General features: G+C 56.7%; 1 protein-coding gene and 2 pseudogenes across 1 annotated transcript; 1 reads left to right on the top strand and 2 right to left on the bottom strand.

Annotated features, from left to right (window-relative positions):
- LOC135292537 (zinc finger protein 850-like) overlaps positions 1-2,769 on the top strand; it is a 337,224-nt pseudogene extending 334,455 nt beyond the window's left edge.
- Positions 2,770-5,957: 3,188 nt separating this feature from the next.
- LOC135292536 (U1 small nuclear ribonucleoprotein A-like) lies at positions 5,958-10,111 on the bottom strand. Its single transcript, XM_064406727.1, has 4 exons — positions 10,024-10,111; positions 9,394-9,555; positions 6,681-6,768; positions 5,958-6,114 (listed from the first exon to the last, which is right to left on the bottom strand). The coding sequence occupies exons 1-4, from the start codon at positions 10,109-10,111 to the stop codon at positions 5,958-5,960; spliced, it is 495 nt and encodes a 164-aa protein (XP_064262797.1).
- A 4,276-nt stretch (positions 10,112-14,387) lies between these two features.
- Positions 14,388-15,464, bottom strand: LOC135292535 (zinc finger protein 239-like; annotated as a pseudogene).
- Positions 15,465-22,760: the final 7,296 nt, after the last annotated feature.

The following is a 22,760-nucleotide window of genomic DNA, read 5'->3' as shown; positions in this document are numbered from 1 at the left end:
ATCCCATTTGCTGCCAAGCACTCCCAGTCAGCCTCAGTGCAGTGGCACTCACTGCCAGGATGATCCCAGTCACCTCCAGCATGACCCCAGTTGATCCCAGTAGAAGCCCAGTTGTTTCCTATCCCTCCCAGCACACAGTCAGCCACTCCCAGTTGCTCCTGTCATGATCCCAGTTGCTCCCAGTCACCCCCAGCATAATGCCAGTCACTCCCAGTAGATCCCATTTGCCCCTACCATGGTCTCAATTGCCTCTGCGGGCTCCTGCTCACTCCCAGTATGATCCCAGAATGATATCAGTACAAACCCAGTACAGTCCAAGTATGATTCCAGTATGATCCCAGAACAAACCCAGTACAGTCCCAGTCACTCCCAGTATGATGCCAGCAGAGCCCAGTCCCTGGCAGTGCTGCCAGCGCTGGGATCCCGCAGCCCTCTGTGCGTTCCCCCCTCCCGGCTGTGCCGAGCGGAGCCCCAAGGGCTGGCAGTGCCCAGGCAGGCTCCCCAGCAGGGCCCAGTTTGGATGTGGGGCCCCCAGTTGTCGCAGTTTGCCTCTCCTTTTGCCCGGGCCGGCTTCCCCCCTTCTCCGCAGCGGCCGGGAGCAGCCGAGAGCCCCGCGCTGCCCGTGCCGAGCTGTGCCGGCTCCAGCCCCGCTCCTGCCGCGGGCTGCGAGGGCTCCGGGAACGGGGCAGCGAGGGGGTCGCTGCTGCTGCGGGAGGAGGAGGAGGGAGGGAAGGGGAGGGATGAAGGAGGAGGAGGAGGGTGGGAGGGGAGATGGAAGAGGAGGGGGAAGGCGGAGAGAGAGCAGCCACAGAAGGAGAAGGAAGTGTGGTTAGGGAGGTGAAGGATTAGGAGGAGGCGGGGGATGGAATAGGAGAAGGGGCAGGAAGAGGAAGAGGAGGGACAGAGGCAGATCAAGGCTGAGCAGCAGGAAGCACGCGGTCGAGCCCTCCGTGCATTCGCAGCCCCCACCTGTGGGATCATCGCCCCCATCGCGCTGGTGAGCGGGGAGGGGGAGCTCGGCCCAGATATCCCGGGGGATCTCTGGGCTGGGATTTTTTCGGGGGGATGTTTGGAGAATGAAGAAGTGCAAGGCTGAGCGGAAAAGGCCCCTCGGGGGGACATCGGGGGGTGGCGGTGGCGGCTGGCGGCAGAGGCAGCCTGGAGGAGCAGAGCCCTGTGTCCCCCAGGAGCCCAAAGTGGGGAGCCCAGAGAGGGGGGAGCGCCGCCATTGGCGGGAGCCTGCAGAGGCTGGAGAGGGGCAGGGGGGACTCCTTGGAGCCCCTGCAGCCCAGAGCAGAGCATGAGGGGAGAAGGGAGCCCAAAAAGCCCTGGCAGCCCTGAATGGGCAGAGCGAAGAGGGGGCAGGTTTTGGGATTGCTGGGACTGCCAGCAGGCTGGGGAGGGCGGGCACCGAGGAGAAGGGGGACCCCCAATGCAAGCGTGACCCCAGCACCTGGGAGAGGGGGAACTCCCAAAGAGCAGAGGGGAGGGAGCAGGGGTGGGGAACTCCTGGGGAGGGTTTTTCAGCACTGAATCTTGGTGTTTGGGAGGTTTTCTGCAGCCTAGGTCGCTGGTGACTTGTAGAGATGGACTTGGGCAGAAAGACCTTTAAACTGAAGGTGCCCATCCCTTGTTTTCCCCACATCAGGATTTCCCATTCTCACTTCTTGTGAGGCAGTGAGAGAGAGGAAGATGTCCCTGGACATGGAGTCAGGTGAGGAGGAAGTCAGTGCCCCTTTGCCTCTCTCTCCTGCTGCATCTCCCAGCCCAGCACAGCAGAACCTCGTGGCAGAGGCCGTTTTGAGCGGCTCCACGGTGCAGGAACCCAACGGGGAGGAAAAGCCCTGGAGATGCCACACGAGGAGGGGCTGCAAACGCAGATGGCGGGGATCTGAGAGGGAAAGAGCCAGCGTGGGCCGGGAAGGCGGCCGGAGATGGAGCCAGAGGTTTGAGCTGGTGGTCCATGAGGAGGTTCCTGATGGGGAGAAGGCCCACAAGTGCTTGGAGTGTGGGAAGAGCTTCAGGTGGAACTCCGAACTGATTGTGCACCAGAGGACCCACACTGGGGAACGGCCCTATGGATGTGATCAGTGCAGGAAGAGGTTTCAGGGCAGCTCCCATCTCCTCGTGCACCAGCGCACGCACACAGAGGAGAGGCCCTTCCGCTGCCCCGACTGCGGGCAGGGCTTCAGGCGAAACCCCCATCTTGTCAGACACCGGCTCATCCACACTGGGGAGAGGCCCCACGAGTGTGAGGAATGTGGGAAGAGCTTCAGGCAGAGCTCCACCCTGGTCTAGCACCAGAGGACCCACACTGGGGAACGGCCCTACGAGTGTGGGGAGTGTGGAAAAAGCTTCAGCCGGCAATCCCACCTGATTGTCCACCAAAAGATCCACTCTGTGGAGAGGCCCTACAAGTGTTCCAAGTGTGGGAAGGGGTTTCGGACCCGCTCCCATCTTTTCCAGCACTATCAGAGTCACACAGAGGAGAGGCCCTTCTGCTGCCCCGACTGCGGGAAGGGATTCAGGCACAACTCCACCCTCGTCACCCACCGGCGCATCCACACTGGGGAGAGGCCGTACGAGTGTCCCCAGTGTGGGAAGAGCTTCTCCAGCAGCTCTACATTGACCCGACACCAACGGAGGCACCGGTGAGGGAAGCCCTGCGAGTGCCCCGAGTGCGGGAAGAGCTTTGTGCGGTGCTCCAGCTCCATCCCCCACTGCAGGAGCCACGCTGGGCACAGCCCTGGTGACCCACATTCCCTGTGATCCATGATGGGAACACACCTCCCTGATTCTCCTTCTTCCTTTGGCTTTAATTTTTTTCTGTTCTTCCTCTCTTTGCCCTCCAGAAGGCATGAGGGATGGATCTGTCACCTCAAAACCACTCAAATCCCACTGAAAACAACTGAATTTTAACCCATAAAGGCTCAATCCCTCCTCAAATTGCTTGTTCCCTCCTCAAAAAACTCAGTCCTGGGCCGAACTCACTCAATTCCACAGGCAGCAGGGTGAGATGGGGTTGGAAGGGAATTGGGAGCAGTGGGATCCCAATTGGGAGTGGTGGGATGGGGATTGTGTGGGGCTGGCTGGGTGGGATGTATTTGACAGCAAATAAAACTTTCAGAGTTACTGATTTCTGTCCCATTCATTTTCAGTCAGTTCTGTTTGCAGAGTGCCGCCTTCTCAGCTGATTAATTTGCTATAAAAATCCCATTTTTCAAATCATCTAACCCAAACAATCCAAAAACCAATATACAAATAAAAGCAGTACAATTAAATTTTAAAAAATAATTTGAGAGTACTTAAGGGTGTTATTAAAGTTTAATTGTTTGGTTAAAATGTAGGAGAAATTCTAGTGGTGCTTGGTTTTGTATTTAGTATGTTTGTAATATGAATTGTTTTACTAAGGTGTGTTAGATTGTATGTTAGTTTTATCTAATTTATATTAGTTATTGAGTTAAAACTTTCAGCAGGTATTTCCTGGTATACAATTTGTTTATTTTTATTTCTGGATAATGGTATACTAATAGTTGTTGTTTTAGGTTGACTCATTATTGGATTATTGTAAGTAGAAGTCAAAGTTATTATATTTCATTTTTATTATCATTTATTTCATTTTAATGATATGTTGTTGATTTAGAATTTTAATGTAATTTATTGATAGGATTGGAAGGAAATTCAAGGACAGGAACAGTTTTTCTCAGCTGGGAATTGGAATTCCAGACCCTGGGATTGTGTGCAGGACCACACAGACTGCGATCAAATATGGACTGGGGCCATGTGGAATGGGACCATACAGATCAGGATGATACAGACTGGGATAAACTGGGTTGAAATTACACGGACTGGGGTGGCACAGACTGGGGTTGCACAGGCTGGGGTTGCACAGACTGGGGTTGCACAGACTGGGGTTGCACAGGCCGGGGTTGCACAGGCCGGGGTTGCACACACCGGGGTTGCACACACTGGGATCAGACGGGCTGGAAAAGCATTGGCTGCCTTTGGCTGCCTTTGGCTCCATCCACGTCTAAAGGCGGCCACATCAAGTTGGCTTCATCCTGTTTGGGGCTCCCCTCCCCCTCTTTCCCCCGCGCTCCCGCCCCTTCCCCATCGTTCCCCCAATCCCCAATCCCCTCCCCCGTGTTTGGGTTTGGGGGTTCCAGCCCCTCCTGCTCCGTTTGGGGGTCCCGACCCCCCTTTGGTTTAATTTGGGGCCCCGTCCCCCTTCTCCCCGCGCCCCCCGCTCCCCCCGCGGCCGGGGGCGCTGCCAGCACCACCAGTGCCACCAGTGCGGCCCCGGCTGCCCCCGCACGCCCCATCCCCATGCCCAGGGTCACCTCCCCCCTCCCCAAATTCCGCTGCCGGGGAGCGCCGGGCGCTGCGGCTCTGCCCGGCAACCGATGAGTCACAGCCGCGCCGGGCGCTGATTGGCTGCACATCGCCGGGCCCAAGCGCCGAGCTCCCGCCCGGCAACTGGATCGGCACCAGCGCCGCGCGCTCTGATTGGCCAGCATCTCTTTTGGGCTGGGGGCGGCAGGAGCTGGGCACCCCCAGGAGCCCCTCGGCTTTGGGGCTCTCGATCCCCGCTCGGCCCTCGGGCCGGCCCTGGGGCCACCCCAACACCCCCGCCATGGGCAGGGTCCCGCAGCCCTTCGGAACCGCCAGCAATGGGCTGCGAGCGGCAGCAGCCGCCCCGAAAAGGGATTGAAGGGGCCGGGCCGGCAATGGGGGAGGCTCTGGCCATGGCTCCGCTCCGGCCTGCGCCGGGCTGCCATTGAGGGAGGCTCCGTTCAGCGCCTGCCGAGGGGCTGGCACTGCGGCAGGGGCTGGCACTGCGGAGGGGCCGCGGTTGTGGCCATGGGGCCGGGCCGGGACTGCGGCGGGGTCTCTCCCTGACACTGGGCTCCGCCACTGGCTCAGGGTCTCTCCCCTTCCCGCTCCCGATCCCATTCCTGTTCCCCATCCCGATCCCGCCGCTGTTTCCAGGGAATGGCTACGATCTCAACCCCGACCCCAAGCCGGGGGTTCAAACATTGGGGTCAAACACCCCAAATCCTGGGGTCAACTCCCCACAATCCCAAATCCTGGGGGTTCAAACACTGGGGGGTCAAAAACCCCCAAACCCATACTCGGGGATCTCAACCTGCCCCCATGCCCGAACCCCAAATTTTAGGATCAACCTCCCCAAATCCCAGATCCAGGTGTGTCAAAAACCCCCAACCCGCAAAGTGTGGTGTTAAAACCACCAATCCCCAAACTTTGGGGTCAAAGCCCCCCCGATCCCAAACACTGCAGTGTCAAATCCCCCTGATCCCTGATTCAACTTTGGAGTTAAATCCCCCATAATCATGGGGTAAATCCGCCCAGTTCCCAAAAGCTGGGGTTAAATGCCCCTGACCCCAGATCCTGGGGTTTGAATTGGGTGAGGAAAAGGACATTTGGGGTAGGATTGTGGTGAAGAAAGAGGATTTAGGATGGAAAAAAGAGAATTTGGGACAAACAAAGAAGGATTTGGAATGGAAAATGGGATTTGGGGTGGGGAACTGTGGTGGGAAAGGGAAATTTTGGGATTGGAAAAGGGACTTGAGAACACAGAAAGTATTTGAGGTTGAAAAAAGAGGATTTGGGGTCAAAAAAAGAGATTTGGGATGAAAAGAGCTTTTGTGGTTGAAAAAAAGGAAGACTTGGGCCAAAAAAGGGATGACTTGGGATAAAAGAAGGAGGATTAAGGATAAAAGAGGAGGATTTGGGGTGAGCTGACTTCCCTGGGGGAGCAGGGTGGGGGGTTTGGGGAAGCTCAGGACCGTTTTTGGGGCAGTTTTATTTTGGGGTATTTCTATGGCATTTGGGAGCAGTTTTATAGCGTTTAGGGTGTTTTGGGGTGGTTTCTATAGGATTTTTGGGTGTTTCAATGGGATCCGGGGGTGTTTAGGTGGGGTTTGGGGTGCTGTGGGTCACCTTTTGGCGCAGGAGATCTTCCTGGCGCTGCTCTGGGTGATGCTGCAGCCCTGCAGGGCCTCGCGGGCGGCGCCCGCCTGCACCTCGGTGTCCAAATGCAGCCAGGCGATGTCGCGGCGCCCGGGCACCAGCGCAGCTCCTGGAACCGGGACCCTGGGATGGGCACGGGGCCAGGAGAGCCCCAGACACCGGGAACGTTCCTGAGAAACCCGGGAACGTTCCCTGAGAAACCCGGGAATGTTCTCTGAGAAACCCAGGAATGTTCCCCAGAAACCCGGGAATGTTCCCTGAGAAACCCGGGAATGATCCCCAGAAACCTGGGAATGTTCCCTGAGAAACCCAGGAATGTTCCCTGAGAAACCCTGGAATGTTCCCCAGAAACCCGGGAATGTTCCCTGAGAAACCCGGGAATGATCCCCAAAAAATCCGTGAGTGTTCCCCCCCAAATGGAGAAATGTTCCCCAAAAAATCCAGAATTTCCTTCCCCTGCCAAATCCTGCTATTTTCCCCCAAAACCCCAGAAATTCAACCCCAAAATCCCAGAAATTCCCCCCAAAACCCCAGACATTCCCCCCCGGAATCCCGATCCTTTTCCAAAACAATCCAGCCCCAAGCCCCCCTCACCCCTCTCACCCCCCAAGCCCCAAAATCCCCCAAAGCCCAGAGCCCACCCGGGATCCCCGGAATCCCCGGGATGCCGGGATTGCCCCGGGTCTCACTGGGTGCAGAGCATGGAGAGCATCAGCTCCTTGGGCTCGTCAGGGAGCTGGGGCAGGAACAGGATGTGCTTCGGGGCTTTTCCCACAGCTGGGGAAACGGGATAAAACCCCAAAATCGGCAACAAATCTGCCCCAAACCTGCCCCAGTCAGGCCCAAAATCTGCCGAAAGTCACTCTGGATACACACCAAAAATTCTGCCCAAAATCCCGAGAAAAAACACAAAAAATCCCACCAAAAAAAACCCCGAAAAGAAAAGAAAAGAAAAGAAAAGAAAAGAAAAGAAAAGAAAAGAAAAGAAAAGAAAACAAAAAACAAACAAACCAAAAAAAAACCAAAAAAAAACAAACAAAAAAACCCACAAAAATCTCACCAAAATCCTAAAAATCACAAAATTCCCCCCAAAATCCCAGCAAAATCCTGAGAAAAACAACAAAAATCCCACCAAAATGCAAAAAAAAAAAAAAAAAAACAGAAAAATCTGTGCAAAATCTGCCCAAAATCCCACAACAATCTCCTTTAAAAAATCCCCCTAAAATTCCACAAATTCCCCCCAAATCCCCACAAAAATTCCACAAAGAATCCTAAAAAGCCCACAAAATCCATCCCAAAGCCCAGCTAAATCCCCACAAAAATTCCACAAAAATTGTCCCAAAATCCATCGTAGAATCCTTGCAAAATCCCACAGAATTCACCCAAAAAATCCATCCCAAAGTCCCCACAAAAATCCCTCAAAATCCCACCAAAAATCCCTCCCAATACCCCAAAAAATTCATGCAAAAATCTTCACAAAATTCACCCCAAATCCCACAGAAATCCCTGAAAATCCCAACAAAAATCACCCTGAAATGATCACTCCAAAATCCCACAGAAAAATCCCTCAAAAAGTCCCACTAAATCCCCATGAAATCTCACAGAATCCACACTTAAAAATCTGCACAAAAATGCCCCCCAAAATCCCCAAATCCACACAAAAAATCCTTCATAATCACCAAAAATATCCCACCAAAATTTCCCCAAACCCACAAAATTTCCCCAAATCCACTCAAGAAATCCACACCAAGATCCCACCAAACCTCTCTCAAATCCCCCCAAAAATGCCCCCAAATCCCTTCAAATCCCACCAAAAGTCTGAGGAAATCCACCCAAAAATCCCCACAGGAACTTCCCTCAGAATCCCAGCAGAGCCCAACAGAATCTCCCCCAGCCCCCCCAGCAATCCCCCCGGGACCCCTCAAAGTGCCCCAGCCCCAGCAGAGCCTCCCTGCCCTGCGCTGCCCCTGCGCTCCGGCCCCGCTCTCTTTGGGGCCGGGGCCTCTCCCCCCTTGGCTCCGCGCTTGTCCCGCTCCCGCTCCCGCTCCACCAACGTTCCCTTCCCCTCGGCCGCGCTGGCCGAGCCCGGCCGGGCGTGCTGGATCCGCTGGGACGGCACATTCCCGCCCGGGGCATCGGGGCCATGCCAGGCCCTTGGGGCATCTCCAGCAGGGACTGCGGGCACTGCCCAGAGGCATTTGGGGCTTTGCCAGGGCTCTGCGGGGCTGCCCGGGCACCTGGGGAGGCTCCAGAGGGATCTGGGGAGGCTCCAGGGGACTGGGGGGTGGGTCCAGGGGATTTGGGGATGGTTCAGGGGGTTTTGGGGGTGTTGCCCATGATTTGGGGGGATCTGGGAGAGGTTCCAGAGGGGATTTGGGGCTTTCTGAGGGGTTTGGGGGAATTCAGAGGGGATCTGGGCAGGATTTGGGGCTTTCTGAGGGATTTGGGGAGGTTCCAGACAGGATCTGGGGCAGTCCCAAGAGCAATCAGGGACGTTTTGGAGGGATTTTGGCAAGTCCTAGAAGGAATTTGAGGAATTTCAGAAGGATTTTGGGGGAATTCAGAGGAACTTAGATGGTTCCAACAGGGATTTGGGGTCATTCCCAGGGGATTGGGGGTGGATTTCTGGAAGAAATTTCCATTTCTTCCCCAGATTTCAGGCTTTTGCCCAAAATTTCATGTTTCCCCAGAATCTGTGGATTTTTCCCTGGGTTTGGGTCTCACTGTAGAGTAGAAGGGGAAGGTTTGGGAAATTCAGGGTGAATTCTGGGGGGTTCCTGGCTGGATTTGGGTGTTTTCCAAGGATTGTAGGGATTTTTTCCCCCAGAATTTCAGGATGTCTTCTTGGTCTGTCTGACTATGGGCTTGTTGTAGAAGGGGAAGTTTTGGTGGATTTGGGGTGAATTCAGGTGGTTTCTGGTTCGATATGGGGACATTTGAAGCTGCATTTTGCAGGGTTTTTTTTTCCCAGGAATTCAGTTTTTCCCCCCAAAATTTGGGGATTTTTCCCATAATTTCAGTTTTTTGCCCCAGAACTTCTGTCTCATATGGGGCTTTTCATAAAAGGGGAAGCTTTGGGGGGTTCCTGGCTGGATTTTCAGGGTGTTCCCAACTAGATTTCAGGGATTCCTGAGGGGATTTTGGGGGAATTCTAAGTTGGTTTTTTTTTCCCCTCAGGATTTTGGTTTTTTTCCCCAGAATTCCAGGATTCCCCTCTGAATTTCTGTCTCACCATGGGCTTGTTGTAGCAGGGGAAGCTTTGGGGTGTTCAGGGTGAGTTTGGAGGGATTTCAAGTTGGGTTTTGGGGATATCTGAGGGCAGATTTGGGCGGTTTTCCCCCAGAATTCCCGTTCTTTCCCAAGATGCCAGAACTGCCCCAGTCTCTGTCTCCCGTGGGTTGCCGTGGAAGGGGAAGCCCTGCAGGGAGCGCGGGGCGTTGGTGCCACTGCTCATCTCCTCGGAGGGGACGAAGGCCTGGCCCCGCAGGCGGAGACTGCGCCGCACCAAAATGTCCAAAATCTGCCCAAAGGGCCAGAAAATGGCGCCCAGGGACTGCTCCAGCTCTGGGGACAGAGGAAACACAGTGACACTGCGGACAGCCACACCAAAATGTCCAAACTCCACCCAGACTGGGAGAACACGGCCCAGAGGGACTGCTCCAGCTCTGGGGACACCGTGAGAATGGGGACAGCGACAGGGACAGCAGGGACAGGAACTGCTTCAGCTCTGGCAGCAACGGGGACAGGTGACAACGGGCACAGGGACAGCTCCAGCTCTGGGGACACAGGGACAGAGCGAGGGGACAGACACTGCTCCAGCTCTGGGGACACAGGGACAGGTGACAACACAGACAGACACTGCTCAGCTCTGGGGACACAGGGAACACAGGGACAGGTGCCAGCGGGAACAGGAACAGCTCCAGCTCTGGGGACACAGGGACAGCTGGCACAGGTGACAATGGGGACAGAGAGCGCTGCAGCTCTGGGGATACACAGGGCACAGCCTGAGCCCCTGGGGACACCCAGGGACACTCTCAGCCCCCCCAGCGTCCTTCTGGATCTTCTCCTTCAGGCTGTTGGTGCAGATGCTGTGGTCGGGCCAGGGGTCCTGCCCCGCCATGGCCGGGACCCCTCTGTGGGGACAGGGGGGCTTCAGGGGGCGCTGGGGGGGCTGCGACCCCTTCACCCCCTGGCACCCTCCTTCAGGTGCCCCCAGACCCCAAATCACCCCAGACCCACCTAAACCCCCCCAATTACCCTCAGAGCCCCCAGTTCCCCCCAAAATTGACCCCAGACCCACCTGAAACCCCCCCAAATCCCATCAGACTGCCCCAAATCCCCCTCAGACCCCTCAACCCCCCCCAGACCCTGTGAAATCCCCTCAGACTCCCCCAAATTCTCTCCAGATCCCCTCAGAACCCCCCAGTTCCTCTCACAATCACCCACAATCCCCTCAGACCCCTGCAATTCCCCTCAGTTCCCCCTAAACGCACCTGAGAACGCTCCAGAGCCTCTCAAGCTCCCCCAAAGCTCCCTAAAGCCCCCTCAGAGCCCCTCACGCCCCCCAAACCCCCCGCACACCCCCTATTTCCCGTCCATCCCCCCAAATCCCCCGTTTCTCCTCAGGCCGCCCCAGGCCCGCCTCAGACCCGCCCCAAACCCCCCCGGTTTCCCCCGGCCCCCCCTCAGCTCCCTCCTGCCCCGCCCTCCCCTCACCATCTCCCGCCTCCGCCGCGCGCGCCGGCTCCCCCAGCCAATAGCGGCGCGCCCCGCCCCGCCCCAGCCAATGAGGGCGCGGCTCCCCTCAGCGCCGCCCACCTCCCCGCGCCGCGGCAGCCAATGAGCAGCGAGCCCCTCCGGGCCGGGGCCGGGCCGGGGCCGGGCGGGTCCCGCGGGCGGCGCGGGGAGCGCGGGGGATCCGCGGCACGAACAAACTCCGCGCTTCGGGAAAGCTGCACCGCCGCTGGGTTTGTGACAGCGCCGCCGGGAGCCGCTCCCTGGGAGTGACACGCGTGCCTCCGGCAACCCCAGAGCCCTTTCTGTCTCCCTCTCAAATGCACGCGTGTGCTATTGCACCGCGGGTTCGTACATATTCATTCCACGGATTTCGCCTGACGTTTGCTGCTCGTGTTTTTTATTAGCAGGGGTTCCTGGGTTGTTCTGCTCTGTTTTCCCGCAGCAGCCTCTCCGCTGCTGCAGAGTTCAGCCCCGTATCTCTGTCCCTGGCTGCAGCAGTTTCTCCGAGCAAAGGCTCGGTGCGAGAGCGGCGCTCGGAGCACACAGCTGTGTGTGCGGGCTGCAGCCTGCACCCAGAGATGTGCATTGCCCCTGCACCGAAATGGATTCCTGCTCTGCAACATTTACACTCTGTCCCACCACCCCAACTGCTTCCCTGCCCACCTAAATCCCCTTTTCCCACCCAGAATCCTTCCCCATCCTGAATCCCCCAATTCCCACCCCAGTCCCCCTTTTCTTCCCAGCATTGTACCCAGGGTCTCTCTGCAGACATTGCATCTGGAGCTGCCCCAAATAAACCCCAAATAACCCCAAACAAACCCCACTGTGCCTCGGGACTGGAGTGGGTTTGGGGGAGGTAGGAGTTGGGGGGGTCATAACTCCAAACGTTGGGGATTGGGGGAGGTTTGACCCTAGAATTTTGAGTTTGGGGCAGTTTGACACTCCAGGGTTTGGGATTTGTGGGGACTGACCCCAGAATTCGGGATCAGGGCAGTTGGACACCCCGGATATTTCAAACCCCAGGATTTGGGGTCAGGGGGATTTAACCCCAACCTTTGGGAACTGGGGAGTGTTTGACACCCCAGGATCTGGGATTTGGGGGTTTGATCCTGAAATTTGGGGTTCGGGCATGGGGGGAGGTTGAGATCCCTGAGTTTGGGTTTGGGGGTGTTTGAACCCCCAGGATTTGGGGTGTTTGACCCCAATGTTTGAATCCCCGGCGTTGGGGTCAGGGTTGAGATCGGAGCCATTCCCTGGAAACAGCGGCGGGATCGGGATGGGGAACAGGAATGGGATCGGGACCGGGAAGGGGAGAGACCCTGAGGCAGTCGCGGAGCCCAGTGTCAGGGAGAGACCCCGCCGCAGTCCCGGCCCGGCCCCATGGCCACAACCGCGGCCCCTCCGCAGTGCCAGCCCCTGCCGCAGTGCCAGCCCCTCGGCAGGCGCTGAACGGAGCCTCCCTCAATGGCAGCCCGGCGCAGGCCGGAGCGCAGCCATGGCCAGAGCCTCCCCCATCGCCGGCCCGGCCCCTTCAATCCCTTTTCGGGGCGGCTGCTGCCGCTCGCAGCCCATTGCTGGCGGTTCCGAAGGGCTGCGGGACCCTCCCCATGGCGGGGGTGTTGGGGTGGCCCCAGGGCCGGCCCGAGGGCCGAGCGGGGATCGAGAGCCCCAAAGCCGAGGGGCTCCTGGGGGTGCCCAGCTCCTGCCGCCCCCAGCCCAAAAGAGATGCTGGCCAATCAGAGCGCGCGGCGCTGGTGCCGATCCAGTTGCCGGGCGGGAGCTCGGCGCTTGGGCCCCGCCCGGCGATGTGCAGCCAATCAGCGCCCGGCGCGGCTGTGACTCATCGGTTGCCGGGCAGAGCCGCAGCGCCCGGCGCTCCCCGGCAGCGGAATTTGGGGAGGGGGGAGGTGACCCTGGGCATGGGGATGGGGCGTGCGGGGGCAGCCGGGGCCGCACTGGTGGCACTGGTGGTGCTGGCAGCGCCCCCGGCCGCGGGGGGAGCGGGGGGCGCGGGGAGAAGGGGGACGGGGCCCCAAATTAAACCAAAGGGGGGTCGGGACCCCCAAACGGAGCAGGAGGGGCCTGGAACCCCCAAACCCAAACACGGGGGAGGGGATTGGGGATGGGGGAAACGATGGGGAAGGGGCGGGAGCGCGGGGGAAAGAGGGGGAGGGGAGCCCCAAGAAGGATGAAGCCAACTTGATGTGGCCGCCTTTAGACGTGGATGGAGCCAAAGGCAGCCAAAGGCAGCCAATGCTTTTCCAGCCCGTCTGATCCCAGTGTGTGCAACCCCGGTGTGTGCAACCCCAGTGTGTGCAACCCCGGTGTGTGCAACTCCAGCGTGTGCAACCCCAGTCTGTGCAACCCCAGTCTGTGCAACCCCAGTGTGTGCAACCCCAGCGTGTGCAACCCCAGTCTGTGCAACCCCAGTCTGTGCAACTCCAGTGTGTGCAACCCCGGTGTGTGCAACCCCAGTGTGTGCAACTCCAGCGTGTGCAGCCCCAGTGTGTGCAACCCTGGTGTGTGCAACCCCAGCCTGTGCAACCCCAGCCTGTGCAACCCCAGCCTGTGCAACCCCAGTCGATGTAATCTCAACCCAGTTTATCCCCGTCTGTATCATCCTGATCTGTATGGTCCCATTCCACATGGCCCCAGTCCATGTTTGATCCCAGTCTGTGTGGTCCTGCACACAATCCCAGGGTCTGGAATTCCAATTCCCAGCTGAGAAAAACTGTTCCTGTCCTTGAATTTCCTTCCAATCCTATCAATAAATTACATTAAAATTCTAAATCAACAACATATCATTAAAATGAAATAAATTATAATAAAAATGAAATATAATAACTTTGACTTCTACTTACAATAATCCAATAATGAGTCAATCTAAAACAACAACTATTAGTATACCATTATCCAGAAATAAAAATAAACAAATTGTATACCAGGAAATACCTGTTGAAAGTTTTAACTCAATAACTAATATACTTTAGATAAAACTAACATACAATCTAACACACCTTAGAAAAACAATTCATATTACAAACATACTAAATACAAAACCAAGCACCACTAGAATTTCTCATACATTTTAACCAAACAATTAAACTTTAATAACACCCTTAAGTACTCTCAAATTATTTTTTAAAATTTAATTGTACTGCTTTTATTTGGATATTGGTTTTTGGATTGTTTGGGTTAGATGATTTGAAAAATGGGATTTTTATAGCAAATTAATCAGCTGAGAAGGCGGCACTCTGCAAACAGAACTGACTGAAAATGAATGGGACAGAAATCAGTAACTCTGAAAGTTTTATTTGCTGTCAAATACATCCCACCCAGCCAGCCCCACACAATCCCCATCCCACCACTCCCAATTGGGATCCCACTGTTCCCAATCCCCTTCCAACCCCATCTCACCCTGCTGCCTGTGGAAGTGAGTGAGTTCGGCCCAGGACTGAGTTTTTTGAGGAGGGAACAAGCAATTTGAGGAGGGATTGAGCCTTTATGGGTTAAAATTCAGTTGTTTTCAGTGGGATTTGAGTGGTTTTGAGGTGACAGATCCATCCCTCATGCCTTCTGGAGGGCAAAGAGAGGAAGAACAGAAAAAAATTAAAGCCAAAGGAAGAAGGAGAATCAGGGAGGTGCGTTCCCATCATGGATCACAGGGAATGTGGGTCACCAGGGCTGTGCCCAGCGTGGCTCCTGCAGTGGGGGATGGAGCTGGAGCAGCGCACGAAGCTCTTCCCGCACTCGGGGCACTCGCAGGGCTTCCCTCACCGGTGCCTCCGTTGGTGTCGGGTCAAGTTAGAGCTCCTGGAGAAGCTCTTCCCACACTGGGGACACTCGTAGGGCCTCTCCCCGCTGTGGATGCGCCGGTGGGTGACGAGGTGGGAGTTGTGCCTGAATCCCTTCCCACAGTCGGGGCAGCAGAAGGGCCTCTCCTCTGTGTGACTCTGATAGTGCTGGAAAAGATGGGAGAGGGTCCGAAACCCCTTCCCACACTTGGAACACTCGTAGGGCCTCTCCCCAATGTGGATTCTCTGGTGGCAGAACAGACTGGAGCTCTGGCTGAAGCTCTTCCCACACTCCCCACACTCGTAGGGCCGTTCCCCAGTGTGGGTCCTCTGGTGCTGGATCAGATTGGAGCTCTGCCTGAAGCTCTTCCCACATTCCTCACACTCGTGGGGCCTCTCCCCAGTGTGGATGAGCCGGTGTCTGACAAGATGGGAGTTCCGCCTGAAGCCCTGCCCGCAGTCGGGGCAGCGGAAGGGCCTCTCCTCTGTGTGCGTGCGCTGGTGCACGAGGAGATCAGAGCTGCCCTGAAACCTCTTCCTGCACTGATCACATTCATAGGGCCGTTCCCCAGTGTGGCCCCTCTGGTGCACAATCAGTTCGGAGTTCCACCTGAAGCTCTTCCCACACTCCTCGCACTTGTGGGACTTCTCTCCATCAGGAACCTCCTCATGGACCACCAGCTCCGACCTCTGGCTCCATCTCCGGCCGCCTTCCCGGCCCAGGCTGGCTCTTTCCCCCTCAGATCCCCGCCATCTGCGTTTGCAGCCCCTCCTCGTGCGGCATCTCCGGGGCTTTTCCTCCCCGTTGGGTTCCTGCACCGTGGAGCCGCTCAAAACGGCCTCTGCCACGAGGTTCTGCTGTGCTGGGCTGGGAGATGGAGCAGGAGAGAGGGGGAAAGGGGCACTGACTTCCTCCTCACCTGCTTGCATGTCCAGGGACATCTTCCTCTCTCTCACTGCCTCACAAGAAGTGAGAATGGGAAATCCTGATGTGGGGAAAACAACGGATGGGCACCTTCAGTTTAAAGGTCTTTCTGCCCAAGTCAATCTCTACAAGTCACCAGCGACCTAGGCTGCAGAAAACCTCCCAAACACCAAGATTCAGTGCTGAAAAACCCTCCCCAGGAGTTCCCCACCCCTGCTCCCTCCCCTCTGCTCTTTGGGAGTTCCCCCTGTCCCAGCTGCTGGGGTCATGCTTGCATTGGGGGTCCCCCTTCTCCTCGGTGCCCGCCCTCCCCAGCCTGCTGGCAGTCCCAGCAATCCTAAAAGCTGCCCCCTCTTCGCTCTGCCCATTCAGGGATGCCGGGCCTTTTTGGGCTCCCTTTTGGGCTCCCTTCTCCCCTCATTCTCTGCTCTGGGCTGCAGGGGCTCCAAGGAGTCCCCCCTGCCCCTCTCCAGCCTCTGCAGGCTCCCGCCAATGGCGGCGCTCCCCCCTCTCTGGGCTCCCCACTTTGGGCTCCTGGGGGACACAGGGCTCTGCTCCTCCAGGCTGCCTCTGCCGCCAGCCGCCACCGCCACCCCCCGATGTCCCCCCGAGGGGCCTTTTCCGCTCAGCCTTGCACTTCTTCATTCTCCAAACATCCCCCCAAAAAACCCAACTGGGAGGAACTGGGAGTGACTGGGAACATGCTGGTGGTCACTGGAACAAAGTGGGCTTCTACTGGGATCAACTGGGATCACGCTGGAGGTGACTGGGATCATCCTGGCAGTGAGTGCCACTGCACTGAGGCTGACTGGCAGTGCTTGGCAGCAAATGGGATCATACTGGAAGGAACTGGGAGTGACTGGAACAAAAGGGAGGATGAAAGAGAGCCACTGGAACCATGTGGAGCACAACTGGTTCATACTGGCAGGGACTGGGAGCACACTGGGCTCATCTCTGGATCATACTGGGAGGGACTGGACTAATACTGGGAGAATCTGAGAGCAACTGGGAACACACCCTGCACATCATCCCCCATACTGGGCCTGACTGGGAGCAACTGGGATTATACTGGGACCACACTGGGAGGGCTGGCATGTGACTGGGATCCAACTGGAGCTTACTGGGATCATATTGGGGTTGAAAGGGAGTGACTGGGATCACACTTTGGCCTACTGGGAGCACCTGAGAGAAACTGGGATCATGCTGCAAGCAAACTGGAAGAACTGGGCAGGACTGGATGCATGCTGGAGGCAACTGGGATATTCTGGGCATGACTGGGGGATCACACTGGGAGAACTGACACCTTCCTGGGGCCACTGGCAGTGCCTGGAAATGACTGCAGACATGCTGGGACAAGTTTGGAAACGTTGGGGTGTTTTGTGGATTTTGGGGGTGTTTGGATTTTGGGGGTTTTATTGGTGCTTTTGGAGAGGTGTTTTTTTGAGGGGAATGCGGTTTTATTGAAAATTTTGGGGTTTTTTTTTGTATTTTGGAAGGTTTTACTGGTATTTTGTTGGCAGTTTTTGCGATTTTCATAAATTCTGGGGGTTTTATTGGGATTTTTAGGAGATTTTGAGGTGTTTATTGGAATTGTGGAGGCATTTAGTGGGATTTATTTGGGATTTGGGTTTTTTGGCAGTTTGGGGTTTCTTGGATGTTTTGGTGGGATTTAGGGGAGTTTTGTGAGGTTTTTTGGGTGTTGCTCTGATTTCTTTGGGTCTTTGGGGAGATTTTGCAAGATTTTTTAGGGGACATTTTTGGGGGGATTTGTGGGGTTTCATCAGGATTTTGGGGGTTCTTGGGATTTCAAAAGATTTTGTGGGCTTTTATTGGGATTCTAGGGTGTTCTAATGGGATTTTGTGAGATTTATTTCGGATTTCATGAGTTTTATTGGGACTTTTGGGGCTTTTAAGGAGATTAAGGAGATTTTGATGCCTCTCAGCCCTTCCGCAAACCCTGGGAAAAGCCCAAAGACCCCAGACGCCCAAATCCCCCACAAATTCCACTAAAAATCCCAAAATTTCCAAGAAATTACAACAGGATCCTCCAAAACCCCAGAGAATCCCACAAAATCCCAGTGAAACACACCAAAACTCAAAAACCTCCCCAAAATTTCACTAAACCCCCTCAAAAACCAACCCCCCCAACCCCAATAAAATCCCCCAAAATCCAAAACTCCCCAAATCTACAAAACCTCCAAAATCCCATAACCCCCCCTGAAACACAATAATTCTCTCCAAAGCCCCTATAATTCCCCCTGAACTTCCATCAAATACCCAATAAAGCCCTAAAAAGCCCCAAGATAATCCCCAAAACACTCCCAAAATTGCATTAAAATTGCCCCAAAATGCCCCAAATCCCAAAATTCTCCCAAATATCACCCCGGAACCCCCCAGACTCTCTGGGGCCGTCCTGGATCAGGGGCACTGGCCGGTGGAACAGGAGCCACCTCAGGGGCCCTCGGAGCTCTGTGGGGAGGGGGCACCATGGGAGACCCCCAGAAACGGGAGGGGGGGGCCTGGGAACCCCCAGGATCCCCAAATCTCCTCCGGGAACCCCAAATCCTCCTGAAAAGCCCCCAAGGTTGGCCCAGGACCACCCTGGAACCCCAAAGACCCCCCAGCACCCCCAGGACCCCCCTCGAGACCCCTCTCAGAACCCCTCCCCACCCCCAGATCCCCCCACAGTGCCCCAGGACCCCTCCCCAGACCCTCCCTGACACCTCACGATCCCCCAGCCAAGACCCCTCCCCAGACCCCGCCCCACACCCCGGAACCCTCCCCAAAGCCCCCCCAGACCCCCCGGACCCTCCCACGCCCCCCCGATCCCCTCTCAGCCGCTCCCGGCCCTGTCCCGGCCGCCTCAGCAGCTCCCGGAGCGCTCCGGCCGCTCCCAGCGCCGCCCCCGCTCTCTGCAGCGCTCGGCACCGCCACCGCCGCTGCGGCTCGCCTCTGATTGGCTGCAGCGGCGCGGGGAGGCGGGCGCTGCTGAGGGGAGCCGCGCCCTCATTGGCTGGTTCGGGGCGGGGCGCGCCGCTATTGGCTGGGGAGCCCGTGCACGCGGCGGAGGCGGGAGATTCAGAGGCGCGCGCGGCTGAGGAAGGCGCTGAGGGGAAACTGGGGGGGTTTGGGGCGGTCTGAGGAGAAATTGGGGATTTTGGGGAGATCGACGGGAAATAGGGGGGTGTGCGGTGTGTTTGGGGATAATGAGGGGGTCTGAGGGGGCTTTGGTGGGTCTGAGGGGGCTTTGGGGATCTTTGGGGGCAGCTTGAGAGGGTCTGGAGCGTTCTCAGGTGGGTTTAGGGGGATCTGAGGGGAATTGGGAGGGTCTGAGGGGATTTTGGGGGATTGTGGGAGGAGCTGGGGAGCTCTGGGGGGTTCTGAGGTGCATCTGGGGGGCTTTAGCGGAGTGTGAGGGGATTTCCCAGGGTTTGGGGGGTTTTGAGGGGGATTTGGGGCAGTCTGATGGATTTGAGGGGGCCTCAGGTGGGTCTGGGGTCAATTTTGTGGGGAACTGGGGGGTCTGAGGGTCCTGGGAAGGTTTTGGGCGTCCAGGGTGATCCAGGGCCAACCTTGGGGGGGTTTGGGGCTCCCCGAGGGGTCCCGGGGGGTCCCAGGCCCCCCCTGAACCGGGGTCTGGGGGTTTCGGGGTGAGGGGGCACAACAGGGGTTCCACCCCCCCCCCCTCCCGTTTCTGGGGGTCTCCCATGGTGCCCCCTCCCCACAGAGCTCCGAGGGCCCCTGAGGTGGCTCCTGTTCCATCGGCCGGTGCCCCTGATCCAGGACGGCCCCAGAGAGTCTGGGGGGTTCTGGGGGGCATTTTTGGGATTTTGTGGCAATTTTGATGCAATTTTAGCAGGGTTTTGGGGATTATCTTGGGGCTTCTTTAGGGCTTTATTGGGTATTTGATGGAAGTTCAGGGGGAATTATAGAGGTTTTGGAGAGAAACCAAACCAAAACCAAAACCTTGTGTTTTGGGGGGTTATGGGATTTGGAGGATTTTGTGGATTTGGGTAGTTTTGGATGTTGGGGGATTTTATTGGGATTGGGGAGGTTGGTTTTTCAGGGGGTTTAGTGAAATTTTGGGGAGTTTTTTTTTAGTTTTGGTGAGTTTCACTGGGATTTTGTGGGATTCTCTGGGGTTTTGGAGGATCCTATTGTAATTTCTTGAGGAATTTAGGATTTTTAGTGGAATTTGTGGGGGATTTGGGAGTCTGGGGCCTTTGGGGTTTTCCCAGGGTTTGCAGAAGGGCTGAGAGGCATCAAAATCTCCTTAAAAGCCCCAAAGGTCCCAATAAAACTCATGAAATCTGAAATAAATCTCACAAAATCCCATTAGAACACCCTAGAATCCCAATAAAAGCCCACAAAGTCTTTTGAAATCCCAATAACGCCCAAAATCCTGATGAAACCCTGCTAATCCCCCAAAAAATGTCCCAAAAACCATAAAAATCCCACAAAATCTCACCTGAAGACCCAAAGAAATCATGACAACAACCAAAAAACCCCACAAAACCCCAAAAAGCCTACCAAAACTCTCAAAAAAAACCTCAAATCCCCAATGAATCCCACGAAAAGCCCTCACAATTCCAGTGAAATGCCTCAAAATCTCCTAGAAATCCCAATAAAACCCCCAGAATTTATGAGAAGCCAAAAAAATCCCAACAAAATCTCAGTAAAACCTCCCAAATTACAAAAAAACTAAAAAAAATTTCAATTAGCCCCCAAACACCCCCAGAACAACACCCCCCCCCAAAGTGCCAATAAAACCCCCAAAATCCAAAGCCCCCCCAAAATCCACAAAACCCCCCAACATTTCCCAGCATGTCTGCAGTCATTTCCAGGCGCCGCCAGTGGCCCCAGGAAGGTGTCAGTTCTCCCAGTGTGATCCCCCAGTCATGCCCAGAATATCCCAGCTGCCTCCAGCATGCATCCAGTCCTGCCCAGTTCCTCCATTCCTGCAGCATGATCCCAGTTTCTCTCAGGTGCTCCCAGTAGCCCAAAGTGTGATCCCAGTCACTCCCTTTCAACCCCAATATGATCCCAGTAAGCTCCAGTTGGATCCCAGTCACATGCCAGCCCTCCCAGTGTGCTCCCAGTATAATCCCAGTTGCTCCCAGTCAGGCCCAGTATGGGGGATGATGTGCAGGGTGTGTTCCCAGTCGCTCTCAGATTCTCCCAGTATTAGTCCAGTCCCTCCCAGTATGATCCAGAGATGAGCCCAGTGTGCTCCCAGTCCCTGCCAGTATGAACCAGATGTGCTCCACATGGTTCCAGTTGCTCTCCTTCACCCTCCCTTTTGTTCCAGTCACTCCCAGTATCTCCCAGTGTATCCCAGGTCCCTCCAGCATGTTGCCAGTCCCTCCCATTATTCCCCAGTATGATCCCATTTGCTGCCAAGCACTCCCAGTCAGCCTCAGTGCAGTGGCACTCAGTGCCAGGATGATCCCAGTCACCTCCAGCATGACCCCAGTTGATCCCAGTATAAGCCCAGTTGTTTCCAATCCCTCCCAGCACACAGCCAGCCACTCCCAGTTGCTCCTGTCATGGTCCCAGTTGCTCCCAGTCACCCCCAGCATAATGCCAGTCACTCCCAGTAGATCCCATTTGCCCCTACCATGGTCTCAATTGCCTCTGCAGGCTCCTGCTCACTCCCAGTATGATCCCAGAATGATATCAGTACAAAGCCAGTACAGTCCAAGTATGATTCCAGTATGATCCCAGAACAAACCCAGTAGAGTCCCAGTCACTCCCAGTATGATGCCAGCAGAGCCCAGTCCCTGGCAGTGCTGCCAGCGCTGGGATCCCGCAGCCCTCTGTGCGTTCCCCGCTCCCGGCTGTGCCGAGAGGAGCCCCAAGGGCTGGCAGTGCCCAGGCAGGCTCCCCAGCAGGGCCCAGTTTGGATGTGGGGCCCCCAGTTGTCGCAGTTTGCCTCTCCTTTTGCCCGGGCCGGCTTCCCCCCTTCTCCGCAGCGGCCGGGAGCAGCCGAGAGCCCCGCGCTGCCCGTGCCGAGCTGTGCCGGCTCCAGCCCCGCTCCTGCCGCGGGCTGCGAGGGCTCCGGGAACGGGGCAGCGAGGGGGTCGCTGCTGCTGCGGGAGGAGGAGGAGGGAGGGAAGGGGAGGGATGAAGGAGGAGGAGGCGGGATTAGGGAGGAGGAGGGTGAGGGGGGGAGATGGAAGAGGAGGGGGAAGGCGGAGAGAGAGCAGCCACAGAAGGAGAAGGAGGTGTGGTTAGGGAGGTGAAGGATTAGGAGGAGGCGGGGGATGGAATAGGAGAAGGGGCAGGAAGAGGAAGGGAAGGAACAGAGGCAGATCAAGGCTGAGCAGCAGGAAGCACGCGGTCGAGCCCTCCGTGCATTCGCAGCCCCCACCTGTGGGATCATCGCCCCCATCGCGCTGGTGAGCGGGCAGGGGGAGCTCGGCCCAGATATCCCGGGGGGTCCCTGGGCTGGGATTTTTTTGGGGGGATGTTTGGAGAATGAAGAAGTGCAAGGCTGAGCGGAAAAGGCCCCTCGTGGGGACATCGGGGGGTGGCGGTGGCGGCTGGCGGCAGAGGCAGCCTGGAGGAGCAGAGCCCTGTGTCCCCCAGGAGCCCAAAGTGGGGAGCCCAGAGAGGGGGGAGCGCCGCCATTGGCGGGAGCCTGCAGAGGCTGGAGAGGGGCAGGGGGGACTCCTTGGAGCCCCTGCAGCCCAGAGCAGAGAATGAGGGGAGAAGGGAGCCCAAAAGGGAGCCCAAAAAGCCCCGGCATCCCTGAATGGGGAGCGAAGAGGGGGCAGCTTTTAGGATTGCTGGGACTGCCAGCAGGCTGGGGAGGGCGGGCACCGAGGAGAAGGGGGACCCCCAATGCAACCATGACCCCAGCAGCTGGGACAGGGGGAACTCCCAAAGAGCAGAGGGCAGGGAGCAGGGGTGGGGAACTCCTGGGGAGGGTTTTTCAGCACTGAATCTTGGTGTTTGGGAGGTTTTCTGCAGCCTAGGTCGCTGGTGACTTGTAGAGATTGACTTGGGCAGAAAGACCTTCAAACTCAACATGCTCATCCATTGTTTTCCCCAAACCAGGATTTCCCATTGTCACTTCTTGTGAGGTAGTGAGGAAGAGGAAGATGTCCCTGGACATGGAGTCAGGTGAGGAGGAAGTCAGTGCCCCTTTGCCTCTCTCTCCTGCTGCATCTCCCAGCCCAGCACAGCAGAACCTCGTGGCAGAGGCCGTTTTGAGCGGCTCCACGGTGCAGGAACCCAACGGGGAGGAAAAGCCCCGGAGATGCCGCACGAGGAGGGGCTGCAAACGCAGATGGCGGGGATCTGAGGGGGAA

This window comes from Passer domesticus, unplaced genomic scaffold (assembly GCF_036417665.1).
Source record: "Passer domesticus isolate bPasDom1 unplaced genomic scaffold, bPasDom1.hap1 HAP1_SCAFFOLD_37, whole genome shotgun sequence".
Taxonomy (NCBI): Eukaryota; Metazoa; Chordata; class Aves; order Passeriformes; family Passeridae; genus Passer; species Passer domesticus.
This window is presented reverse-complemented; position numbering and strand designations above follow the sequence as displayed.

Coding starts and splice junctions, on each gene's coding strand:
- LOC135292536 (XM_064406727.1), bottom strand. CDS start 10,111: ATGGCGGGGCAGGACCCCTGGCCCGACCACAGCATCTGCACCAACAGC. Junction 6,769..9,393: donor GCAGGGCTTCCCCTTCCACG/GCAACCCACGGG, acceptor CCGTTTCCCCAG/CTGTGGGAAAAGCCCCGAAG. Junction 6,115..6,680: donor CTCTCCATGCTCTGCACCCA/GTGAGACCCGGG, acceptor TGCCCATCCCAG/GGTCCCGGTTCCAGGAGCTG.